Source organism: Eurypyga helias, unplaced genomic scaffold, assembly GCF_000690775.1.
Source record: "Eurypyga helias isolate BGI_N326 unplaced genomic scaffold, ASM69077v1 scaffold4407, whole genome shotgun sequence".
Taxonomy (NCBI): domain Eukaryota; kingdom Metazoa; phylum Chordata; class Aves; order Eurypygiformes; family Eurypygidae; genus Eurypyga; species Eurypyga helias.
The window spans coordinates 492-12,815 of NW_010262387.1; the positions used below are offsets into that span (position 1 = coordinate 492).

General features: G+C 48.9%; 1 protein-coding gene across 1 annotated transcript; it reads left to right on the forward strand.

Annotated features, from left to right (window-relative positions):
- Nucleotides 1–459: 459 nt before the first annotated feature.
- NSUN7 (NOP2/Sun domain family, member 7) lies at nucleotides 460–9,137 on the forward strand (the record flags this gene model as incomplete). Its single annotated transcript, XM_010155710.1, has 8 exons — nucleotides 460–612; nucleotides 2,409–2,592; nucleotides 3,501–3,711; nucleotides 4,339–4,482; nucleotides 5,024–5,125; nucleotides 5,626–5,743; nucleotides 7,480–7,597; nucleotides 8,532–9,137. Coding segments are annotated over 8 exons (1,636 nt in total), but the record flags the coding sequence as incomplete, so codon positions are not given.
- Nucleotides 9,138–12,324: the final 3,187 nt, after the last annotated feature.

The window sequence follows — 12,324 nt, forward strand, 5'->3', positions numbered from 1 at the left end:
CTCTCCAGAGATTGTCACGTGGTAATAATGATAACACTGACTCCTGGTTGCCATCGTTCTTGTGTGGTTTCTGTACACATTTAGAGGTCAGCTTTCATCAGATGCCCATTCTGCTCTTGTAAATATTTACATCTTCTGTCATACGTGAAAATCTGATGATTGTATTACACAGATTGCAGTTCCAAAACAGGCTTGTTTGGGTTTTTTTTTTAGCTGAGAAAACTACATATTTGAGTCACCTGTCACAATGCCAGTCCCATGTGCACTGAAGTAAAACTGTCTTAGCCTGTCTACTGCGACCTTGCATCTGCCGTTGTCTGGGGTAGAAAATGTCCTATAACCCTGTGTTTCCCCCAGCAGCTTGCTACACGAGGCCTTACTGCTGGTGTCTGAGCTAGATGGTAATAGCTGGTGTAAACATTTATAAAAGTTACTAAACTTAGGCTTATGGTTTTGTAGTTTTAGGACCAAACTGGCAGCTGCATTAGCGAGGTGTCGCATCCGACGTGATGCGCTTTCAATTGAATACGTTCTGCCAGAGACCGTACGGAAGCAGGAACAAAGGGCTTCTGCTTTACCTTTGTGTGCTTGGATAAACACATTTAAAATCAGGTAAGGTCTTTAAAGTATAAGCTGATACTGGTGGTTTTTACGTATGAAGTGATAGAGTAGTTTGCAGTCTTGTATTATTTCCAGTAATTTGGTTTTTTATAGTGAATTCAGGTAAGTCCAGTGATGTTGCCTTACGTTTGTGTTTTTTATATATTGCAGTATGATGTTCATAAACTGTAATCAAGTTGTAAAACAGTTTTTCTTACTGTTCTGTTGCTTCTGTGGGTCTTTCACCACATAAGTGAGGAAATAAAGTTAGAAAAAACTACATGGGTGAGTAAACTGTGATGAAAAAATAGAGAAAACTTCTTAAAAAGTGGGTGCATTACTGTAAGCCAGAACACTGGCAAAGCGTGTTAAGACAGATACAGTACTTAAAACTGGTGTTTATTCTGTAAGGATAGTGTAAACTTGAAATAAAACTACACTTTTTTAAAAATCATTCCATTCGGTGGGCTACTCTATGTGTGTAAAGCTGGTGTTTCCAGTTCTGTGCTGGCTGGTACATGAACCGTAGCAGGTTATCCTGCATCTGCTTTCTTAGACAGGTAATCCATTTTATCATGGTTTCAACAATTCTTTGATACTCTTGCCTTGGACCAGTGTTCCTGTGATTCGTTATAGGCTCTTCATGACAGGGGAGGTGTCTTACTCTGGTTGTGATTTTGCAACCCTTAACTCAGACTGAGCTGAGGGCTGCTGTGTTGGCCCTACGACGTTTCATGTACCGTATAAGAGTATGGCACTGTCTGAAACTGCGTTTCAACAAACGAGTCTTGGTGTATATACCTTTAAATTTTTATGATACTGGAATTGCAAACGTAGAATCATAGAATGGTTTGGGTTGGAGGGGACCTTAAAGACCATCCAGATCCAACCCCCCTGCCATGGGCAGGGACACCTTCCACTAGACCAGGTTGCTCCAAGCCTCATCCAGCCTGGCCTTGAACACTTCCAGGGATGGGGCATCCACAGCTTCTCTGGGCAACCTGTTCCAGTGCCTCCCCACCCTCTCTGGGAAGAACTTCTTCCTGATATCTAATCTAAACCTCCCCACTTTCAATTTCAACCCGTTACCCCTTGTCCTGTCACTACAGGCCCTTGGAAAAAGTCCCCCCCAGCTTCCTTGTAGCCCCTTCCGGTACTGGAAGGTGCAATAAGGTCTCCCCGGAGCCTTCCCTTCTCCAGGCTGAACAAGCCCAACTCTCTCAGCCTGTCCCCATAGCAGAGGGGCTCCAGCCCTCTGAGCATCTTCGTGGCCTCCTCTGGACTCGCTCCAACTGGTCTATATCCTTCTGATGTTGAGGGCTCCACAGCTGGATGCAGCACTCCAGGTGGGGTCTCACCAGAGCAGAGCAGAGGGGCAGAATCACCTCAGCATTTATGCCTTTATTCCGTTGACACAAGGGTTATTTCAGATATCAGACATGGCATTCTTTGGCAAGCTGGGCTAAATTGAAAGCAATTGGAAGAACTAAACTGTTCCAGCAGGAAATTTGCTGCAGCCTCTCCTGAGCACACGAACGTTTATATCTTGATGCTTTGAATCAACTTCTGGACAGACATTTCTCTTTCTTAATTTAATTTATCAGACTTCGTAACTCGTTTCAAACCCTAATTTATGTGCCTAAAGTAGAGCGATTTCGCCTCCTGTATTAGGCAGTATTGCATTCTGTGGACATATATGCATAGATATACAGGCATACTAAAACAATTAAAGGCAAAAATCCATGTAATCAATGTGAACTGTGTTGCTTAGTAACCCTGGGATATTTAATAGAGCTGTGTGTTAACAGCCTTCAGGATGTTATCCAAGATTTGAAGAAAAAGGGATTCACAAGAGTTGAAACGGTGTCAGACTTCGACCGTTACACGTACTGTACCGACCAACATTGCCACGATGTGTTGCTTTTTCCTTCCTCTCTTAAAGAAGAATTGCTGAAGTTAGATCTTTTTGCAGACTGCAAACTGTTACTGCAGGTGAGTTGATGTCACCCGTGAGTAATACGACCTGCAAACTGAAACAGTACCAACTGTATCCTGGGCTGTATCAGGAGAAGTATGGCCAGCAGGTCGAGGGAGGGGATTCTGCCCCTCTACTCTGCTCTGGTGAGACCCCACCTGGAGCGCTGCGTCCAGCTGTGGAACCCTCAGCATCAGAAGGATATAGACTGGTTGGAGCGAGTCCAGAGGAGGCCACGAAGATGCTCAGAGGGCTGGAGCCCCTCTGCTATGGGGACAGGCTGAGAGAGTTGGGCTTGTTCAGCCTGGAGAAGAGAAGGCTCCGGGGAGACCTTATTGCACCTTCCAGTACCTGAAGGGGCTACAAGGAAGCTGGGGGGGACTTTTTACAAGGGCCTGTAGTGACAGGACAAGGGGTAATGGGTTTAAATTGAAAGTGGGGAGGTTTAGATTGGATATCAGGAAGAAGTTCTTCCTGGAGAGGGTGGTGAGGCACTGGCACAGGTTGCCCAGAGAAGCTGTGGATGCCCCATCCCTGGAAGTGTTCAAGGCCAGGCTGGATGAGGCTTTGAGCAACCTGGTCTAGTGGAAGGTGTCCCTGCCCATGGCCGGGGGGTTGGAACTAGATGGTCTTGAAGGTCCCTTCCAGCCCAAACCATTCTATGACTCTCTGATTCTATATGATGCCTTCTTATGCATTAGTTAGAATTAAATTATTTAAATTTAGTGAGTGCCTTAATAAGATGTGTGGTTTTGTACTCTATTTAACTCTACATTAGCTGATACCTCTGGTCAGTTTTTCTCCTCCCATCTTGCCCGTTTGTCCTGAGAACAATTAAATGCTTTCCTAATTTGGACAAGAAGGTTGGCATTCACAGAAACCGGATTAGTTGGTCATCCTTAATTCTTGCATCGCTCTTTTCTAGGACAAGTCCCGCAGCCTGGCTGTACACTCGGGGCGGGCACTGCTGAGTCCCGGCGATGACACGATCGTGGCTCACGTGGGTTCCCACCTGACCGTAGCCCACCTGTCGGTGCTGACAAACGACAGCACGGCCACCGTTTTTGTTTGCGGTGTGAGATCTTTGGCGAAAATAGGAGAGCTGAGGGACTCGTTCAGTCTCATGGGATGTCAGAGTAGGTGTTAGAACAGCTGGTACGCGTGAGAATTGGAATGTGGATGGTTGGGTTATCCACGAATGCGGTGTAGTTCTGTTGGAATTCCCAGATCCCTTGTGTGAGGGCTTGGGGAGGGCAGTAACAACTGTCTGTTGTCCGAAGGTGAACTGACAGCCCTTCAGCTGCTGTCCAGTTATCCAAGGTTGCAGGTTAACCATGTCATAGATGCAGGTTCCTGAGACGTTGGGGTGGATTTTTCCATATAAGTAGTTACTGGATAGCTGTCGGTGTCGCTGGTAGCTGGCAACTTTTGGGTCCGTTTATTTGGTGTCTTGGCTGTGGGTTTTGGTCTGGTTTTCAGCTGTTTGAGAGTGTTAATCCAAAAGCTATGCACTTGTCCAGTTTACCTGGAGCACACTGTCAGAACGGAACGCAAGGAGCCTCTGGAACCGCGTTACCAGTTTTTCAGTGGCAGACGTAAGGGCTGGCTAGTTCTGCAGCCTGAAGTTGGTGGGGCGTGCTTGGCAGGATGTGGGTCTGGCAGGCTGGAAGTCTGTAACACCACTGACTCTTCTCCTTTGTCACATTAAAATTGGGCAGGCTTGCTTGCAACTAGAACTGGTTGAGTTTCTCCCTTTTTTCCAGATATTGAGTTGTTACATGAAGACTTCACGGAGCTTGAACCAACAGACCCGCGACTTCAAAAGGCAAAAGTTATCTTGCTGCTGCCGCAGTGCTCTGGGCTGGGCATCGGAAGTCCAATAGACTTTATTGTAGAGGAACACGGAGGTAACTTTTGATACAACAGCTAGTGCATGCTTTCTGCTAGAAACAGTGCTCGGGTGCTGTTGTCTGGGCGTCGTAGCTACTTCTGTAAATTGTATCATTTATGAAAAAACCCACCTTCCTTGTCTTAACTACTATAAAACATATATATGGAATAGCTTGCATAATTCTGCGTGTCTGCTCCAGGTGGACAGTATGAAGTGTGAGGGTTATTCTGAGGAGCAGCGTGGTTATAGCCTTTTTTTAAAGTAAAAACACTATAGGCAGAAAATATACTTCAGGATACCAGTGCGTATGTCATTGTGTATCGATTTCATGCCTTTGCTGACTGTTTGTGGGAAACAGAAGCAAGGAGGGGCAGTAGTCACTACAGGTAAAGAGGGAGAGTGGAATCATTTAGGCATTCCTCAGTATTGTAACTTGTAAAACCTGCCTTCCTGCCGCGCTGGTAGTAACTAGGTCTGTTACCAAGCGTCTTCTGCAAACTGACTTATTGCAACCTGTATTAGCGCCTGAAAATAAACTTACAACTCTCTGCATGCAGATGCAGGATTGCTAAGAGACCTCTTCCAGGGATCTGTATCTGAGGATAAACTCCGTGTTCTTGCCGAGAGGCAGCTTGCCGAGTTGATGCACGCCATGAAATGTAAGTGTGCCCGCTCCCGATTTCTGGGCAGAGCTCATACTAGCAACTCCATTGTGCAATCACCAGCTAGCGAAAAATACACCGATTACTCTCTTAGTTAGTGCGAAGTGTGTAACCAAACCCCCTAAATAATGCTCTCCTGAGGTTGGAAGGTGTTTCTGTGTCCTAGGATTCACCAGCCATTGACAGAGTAGTCTTCAGCAGCGTCTAGGGAACTGCCTCGGTGTGGCTGATCGTCACGCCGCCACCTGCTCCCCCTCCTTTGGTAGCTGTGCCGAAGGCCGGATGCAGCTCTTCAATTTGTGCTGAAACCGGCAAATACTTCATTTTCATTGTTAAAAACCACTAGAGATTGAACACTGCTGTGTGCAGGAGGATCTTATTTTGTTGGTAAAAGTGACATCCCAGCATAGTTTTTTATGGTTCTTACAGTTCTTAATAAAACCACTGTGTGTGCATGAAGGATTTGAACAGTGGGAATGTTTGTTGTTGTTTTGTAGTTAACAAAGTAGAAGCTATTGTTTACTGCACTTGCTCAGTTTACCCAGAAGAAAATGAGCTAGTAGTGGAAAAAGCACTGGAATCTGGAGTGGAAGGAAGTAAAGTACAACCGTATAGGTATGGAATGAGTAGTTTTGTGTGGAAAAATTGAAGTATAACTATAAACTGTAGCCTGATTCTTACCCGACACTGTCTCTTGCATTACACCAGTATTTGAGAGCTTTTTGCTGCCTCTCAGTACTCCCTTACCACCAAAAGGAATGGAATAAGTGGCATAGAAACATCATGAAACTTGTCAAACCGCCAAATTATACTTTTCCTTTCAAATACGAGGCAATCTCAGATGGTGAGGAAGGGAGACTAGAATTACAGCAGGAGTTTTGCAGACCTGAGCCAATCTGTGTCTGCAGCCTGACTGAACTTCAGCAGTGGCGGTTCCAGAACCAGCTCCTCTTTCGCTGCCACGCAGGTGTATCGGATCTTTTCCCACAGTTCTTTTGGCAGTAAAGCTGCTGGTAACCAGTGTAAGCAGAGGAGTAAGAAACCATCATCAATAAAATATACAGCGTGATTATGCCAGTCCTAAGATGAGTGACATGGATGGTGGCACTGAGTGCTCCCCCCAGCAAGTTTGCTGGCGACACCAAGCTGTGTGGCGCGGTCGACACGCTGGAGGGAAGGGATGTCATCCAGAGGGACCTGGACAGGCTGGAGAGGTGGGCCACTGCCAACCTCATGGAGTTCAACAAGGCCAAGTGCAAGGTCCTGCACCTGGGCTGGGGCAATCCCAAGCACAAGGACAGGCTGTGTGGAGAGTGGATAGAGAGCAGCCCTGAGGAGAAGGACTTCGGGGTACTGGTGGATGAAAAGCTGGACATGAGCCGGCCGTGTGCGCTGGCAGCCCAGAAAGAGAAGGGTCCGGGGAGACCTTATTGCACCTTCCAGTACCTGAAGGGGCTACAAGGAAGCTGTGAGATGCCTGTGCTGCTGACAGCAGCTCCTTGAACACTTTCCTTAGAGCGAGTTGGGTTTGACTAAAAGAATGCAGGATAGAATGAAAAACTCTGTTGCAGAATTACTAGTCTCTGTGTTCATAGTCGTGTCTCTGAGAGGCAAGTTACACTCTGTGATCATCACAGATCTGCATAATATTCATTTTCTTCCCCAAGAAAAGTATCTTACAGTCATCAGCAGTGGGAAGAGAGGGTTGAAGACATTTTGATGGCATTTAGCAGCCTTGCAAGCCGAGTCCTTGAGGCCTGTTTGTGACACCTAGGGCTTACTGGAATACAGGGAGAACATGACAAAGATCTAGTTCCTCCTTCCTCAGTGGTGTATTGCCAAACTGGAAATCTGGGAAAGCAGCACTTTGTTGTTACAAATAGGCAGATTTTTATAACCTAAGTTTTCTAGCTTAGATAAATGATGTATCTATTCTAGGCATGTCCTTAATCCCTCAAAGTCAACAACACCTCCACGGTTTCTGTGTACTGCTCAGGTGTTCAGAGCGTTCCCCAACTTCATGCACAGATTGATAATCCAGAAACTGCAGACCTGAGAACACAGTTGTTAATTATGTTCACACATATTTATTATTTGGTGGTTAATTTGCTTAATTAATGGAAAAAAGAGCATTGGAAAAAGTGGGAAAAATACCCAGAATTCATTCTCATAAACTGAATTCTCATGTCTTTCTTGCACTGCAGTTTTTAAAAATGGGTACTATAGTAAGATAAGGCTCTATAAGACTGTATGTTTGAAGATGTAATTTGGAAATTACTTTTAATATGTCCTTGTTTATTTCCTTTTATATCCCATAATATTATTTTCTGGTCATCTGTTTATTTTTACAGGCTTATTCCTCCTGTTTTCTCTACTTGCTCCAGTACAAAGGCTTCCTCTGAAATGTTTTTCAAAGTGGAGCCATCAGAAATTTCCAGTGGCTGTTTTCTAGCTATTCTAGCAAGAGAGGTAAGCTCCGAAAATTACCATTTAAAAACACTTCACAGAGAAATATAGACCGGTTGGAGCGAGTCCAGAGGAGGCCACGGAGATGCTCAGAGGGCTGGAGCCCCTCTGCTATGGGGACAGGCTGAGAGAGGTGGGCTTGTTCAGCCTGGAGAAGAGAAGGCTCCGGGGAGCCCTTATTGCACCTTCCAGTACCTGAAGGGGCTACAAGGAAGCTGGGGGGGACTTTTTACAAGGGCCTGCAGTGACAGGACAAGGGGTAACGGGTTTAAATTGAAAGTGGGGAGGTTTAGATTGGATATCAGGAAGAAATTCTTCCTGGAGAGGGTGGGGAGGCACTGGGACAGGTTGCCCAGAGAAGCTGTGGATGCCCCATCCCTGGAAGTGTTCAAGGCCAGGCTGGATGAGGCTTTGAGCAACGTGGTCTAGTGGAAGGTGTCCCTGCCCGTGGCAGGGGGGTTGGAACTAGATGGTCTTTAAGGTCCCTTCCAACACAAACCATTCTGTGATTCATTCTATGATTTTCATTATCATGAAAGTTGTCTTTAATTTTACTGATATTTCTGCATTTAATAATTATTTTTGATCCACACACACGCGCATACAGACGTACGTGTAACGTCACAGGCATCGGTGCGGGAGCTGTGCAGCACCAAGCCCACAGTTCAGATTCCCCTCCTCTGTGGAGGGCAAAGGCTCTGAAGAGCAAAAGCTCAGATACCACCTGTCACAAGCCACGTTCTTTATTTCTTGATTAAAAAAAGCCCCCCCCCCAGCTTCCCTGTCGGCCCAGTGTGGTTAGCCTTGATCCCATGTGACTTCGATTCCGCCGTGGTTTTCTTGGGCAGTAAATTCTGAGGAATCTGGGCTTAAAGTGCTGCGTTCGCAGTTCTGTGTTGTGCCCTGGATTTACTGTTGTTGCCTTTGAAATTTTCAGAAAAAGTCTTCGGAAAATGTGTCTGTTAAGGACATTTTGGCTCGCGCTGCAGCAAAAGAACTCCTGGATGGCGTTGTTGAAGAAAAATCAAAGGAAGAGGGCAAGAAGCAACTGAAAATACAGCAGCGTCCGCAGAAGACTGCTGGTGGTGGTAGGGAGCCGAAGATCGCCGAGTTCCTTCACCGTCACGCCGTGCCGACTGTTAAGGCCGAAGTTTCCCTGTCTAAAGCAGGAAACAGGCAGCAGGACGGGAAGCGAACGAGCGGCTCGGTTCAGCTGACGAAATCCCTCAACCTCATTTCAGCCACGGCTCTGCCTGCAGCGCCGAAGCACAGGCCTCGCGCGCCGCCTGCGGGCACGGCACGCCAAGGAGAGACGCGCGCTAGGAAGGCGCGGGCAGAACGTGAGCGGCTCGTGTTGAAGCCCGTGGAAATCGTTCTGCCTCCACCATACCCAATTCTGCAGGGAAACAAACCCAGGATACCACCTCATCGCTGCCCTCACGGCGGGACGGGAGCAAAGGGTTTGGGTGGCGGGATGCGCCCACCGCCCCTCTCTAAAGGCGCCAAGGCAGCCGCGCTGAGCCACCCTCGGCCGTGGCTGTGAGAACCTTCACGCTTCCTCCCTTCCTGCCCGGAAAGGGTGAAGATTCCTGCATCTGGGAATCGGAACACCCAGGTTACAGTGTGCCTTTATGCTGTGGGACACGTCCGTTGTGGGATATCTGCACGGAAACACCCGTGTTAAACTGATGTTAGCGGTGTTAAACTGGTGGTTACGCCTTAGAGCCAGCGCAGCTGCGCAAGCCCGGTGACAGACCAGAGGGAGCGAGATCAGACCGCGGCAGCTTGTTGCCGCGCGCTTGAAGCCACAAGCTAAAGCAGACAGGGCGGTCGTTCCCCCGTGAGCCACACAGACCTGCAGGAATATTCGGTTTGGTTTCTCTTTTAAGTGGCTGTTTCTCCTCACAAGTGGCCAGGTGGCATTTCTGTGGGTTCCCATTCAGGCCGCAACAGGTGGGAAAGCCGCCCACCGCACCTTCGCTCCTCAAGCTAGATGCGAACGTCTGCGGGGGGGCTGGCTGCACGCACTGGAGGACGCGCGCAGGCTTTGCGGTACCTGTGCCCTCAGCTGCACCTCAAAACACGGTGAAAACCGGATCAGTATCCTCGTGCTAAACCCGCTGAAGTGCCACAGCAGACTGTCGTGGGTCACGCTGCTTCCTTCGCAGGCGCCGTCTTACCCAAAAAGAGCTGTCGGAGTAAGGTGTTTTTAGAAGTGCTGTGGCCGTCAGCTGGCTAACGACTGAACACAGTTTGTCTGTCTTTGGAAGTAGCCATAGGCCTCCCGCCTGCCCCGTGTTGCTGGCAAAGGTAAAGTAAGCGCTAGGTATCGGCAGCTGGCTTAGGAGCAGAGGGGAAAAGGGACACACGGAGAGACTTTCAACAGGAATCTGATTTAGTATTAAATACGGATGGTGTAAAGCAGGAAAATGGCCAGCGAGGACGAGGAGCCTCAAGAACTGTACTTACATCGGTCGTACTGGTGTAGCAGTGAACGAAGACAGCCTGGCAGTATGGAAGGGCAGAGCGTAGCCGTGGCTCAGGAGGGAAGTTTTCCTCTAGGCTCTCATTTCCCGTATTTGGAAAGAGCGTTGCCAGTAGTGTGGCCAACACCGTCTGGGCTCGTCGCCTGTTTGGTGCGTCCCCGAGGCCATATTTGCACCCACCCAGGGAAGATGTTTTAACACCTCTTGTGTTTTTCCCTCCCACACCAGCCTGTGGCTGGAGCAGCACCGCCTCCAGAAGAAGCCACGCCGGCAGGGTGGAGAGCTGGCTCCTGCTCACCAGACACGGAGCGCCGCGTCGGTGGAAACGCCCGGGCCGGCCGTCCTGCTCAGAGGTGTCGCTCCCCACCGCATGCTCCTGCAAGTAACCTGTGCTCCTCGCCTCTTTCAGCAGAAGGGCGAGCGCTGACCGCTCCCGTTTCTCAACAAATGTCTGAGGATGGATCTAGACTTGGCGCATGCGGAACCGGGAATAACATTCCCAGTGTTACCTCAAAGCCGTCTTGGAGGAGGAGAGGTTCTCTGTGTTAGATGAAAGGAACGGACGGTGAGATTTGTGGGGTTGTTTCATACTGTTGTTAAATGCTTAAAATGAGAGCAGAGGTTCTGCAGTTAGAGAACCAAACTCTCTTTTTCTAAATCAAAATCTGGATGTTTCCTTTATTAAATGTAATTAAAACTTACTTCTAAATGAACATGCGTGTGTCTGATGACAGAAGTCGCGAGCTACTTACGTAACAGGCACCGTGATGTCCCGCAGCTGGCCGCCTCTTGCTTTGAGTCTGTGACGTGTTACGGAGGCGAAACCCCCTCGAGTCTCGCCGCCCTCCCGTGAGTCTGGCTGGGGAGCTGGTTCTGCAGGGCGGCAGCTTCCTGCGTGAGCACCGGCCGTCGCGTGGGGGCAGCGGCTGGGAGGGAGAGGCCTGTACGCTCGGTTAAACACTGGGTGACGTTCTCTAGTACCGCTCGATCTCAGGTCACTTTCTGTGACCCAGCTACATCCTTGCAGTTCTCAACCAGACACCCGATTCAGCTTTGCGGGTACGGAGGTGTCGCCCAGCGAGCAGCACCGTTTCCCCTCCCCTCAGCCACAGCTTGCAACAAAACCAATCTCCCCCTTTCCTGGACAGCAACAGTTGAGACGGTCGTCGTATGCAGCTAAATTTATTCTCAGAACAGATTACATTTCAGTGTGGAGAAGTGGTCAACAGCAGGGAAAACTGTCCTTTTTGGCGTCAGTCGGGTGCTCTGCATACGACTGAGCTCTCCGCTCGTTAGCAGGGGGTGCGTCCCCTTCTTGCTGCTGCTCAATCAAACCCGCCCCCGCTGTCGGGGCAGCCAAGGTGTAGCGATGTAGTAATTAACCTGCCCGAGAAGGGGGTGACGGGGTCAGCCGGGAACGCCGGGAGGGCCGAGCCCCTTGCGGCTGCTGAAACAAAGTTCACTGTTCCGAGGGTGATGTACTAAAAATTGTAGATCCCTAGTAAAAATGATCCGTGAAATGATTGATACAGGGAAAAGGGACGTCGAACTCCTAGTGACACAGAACTGGGGTGAGCTATGAGTAGGTCACCCCACAGCCTTTCCTCCTTGGTCACGCATTATTTCAACAGGAGCAGGTGACTGCGCGCGCCAGGTGCGTGACCCAGGACGCCCTGTGCCCGGGTTCTGTGCCCTGGCACCCCCACGGCCCTTACCCCTGTCTAACCACCCCGTAGTGGCCGCTGTAGCCCTTTAGCTCCCACGCCCCCTCGCTCCCCTTCAAGGGAAAGTGGCTTAAAGCAAGCCTGCAGCCGGCACCGCAGATTTCCAAAGAAAGGCTTTTTATCCCTCAGTTGGTGACTGCGAGTATCAACCTCCTCACTTCCGCAAGGGAGCGTATCGCTGACGGAGCTGACGCGCGATACCGGCCTCCAACTTACTCCTCGCCTTGAAAAAGATGAGGAAAGCGGCTCTGCTTTACACGATTTCTCTACAGACTTCAATAAAAATGGGACTACAACCAATGACAAAGCCTGCCTTTTGCAGGCAACCTGTAGCGGACAGAGCGGAGAATGCGACAAGCGCGCGTCCAGGAAAGGCGACGCGTCGACGTAACAACGCAGGGCGTTTTCAGTAAAAATAGAATAAATAAAATAAAAATATTGTAAGCTGTATTTAACAGGTTAATTTAAAATATGGCAGCAGACAGCCAAGGCAGAGCGAAGGTGGCTGCCTGCCTTGCCT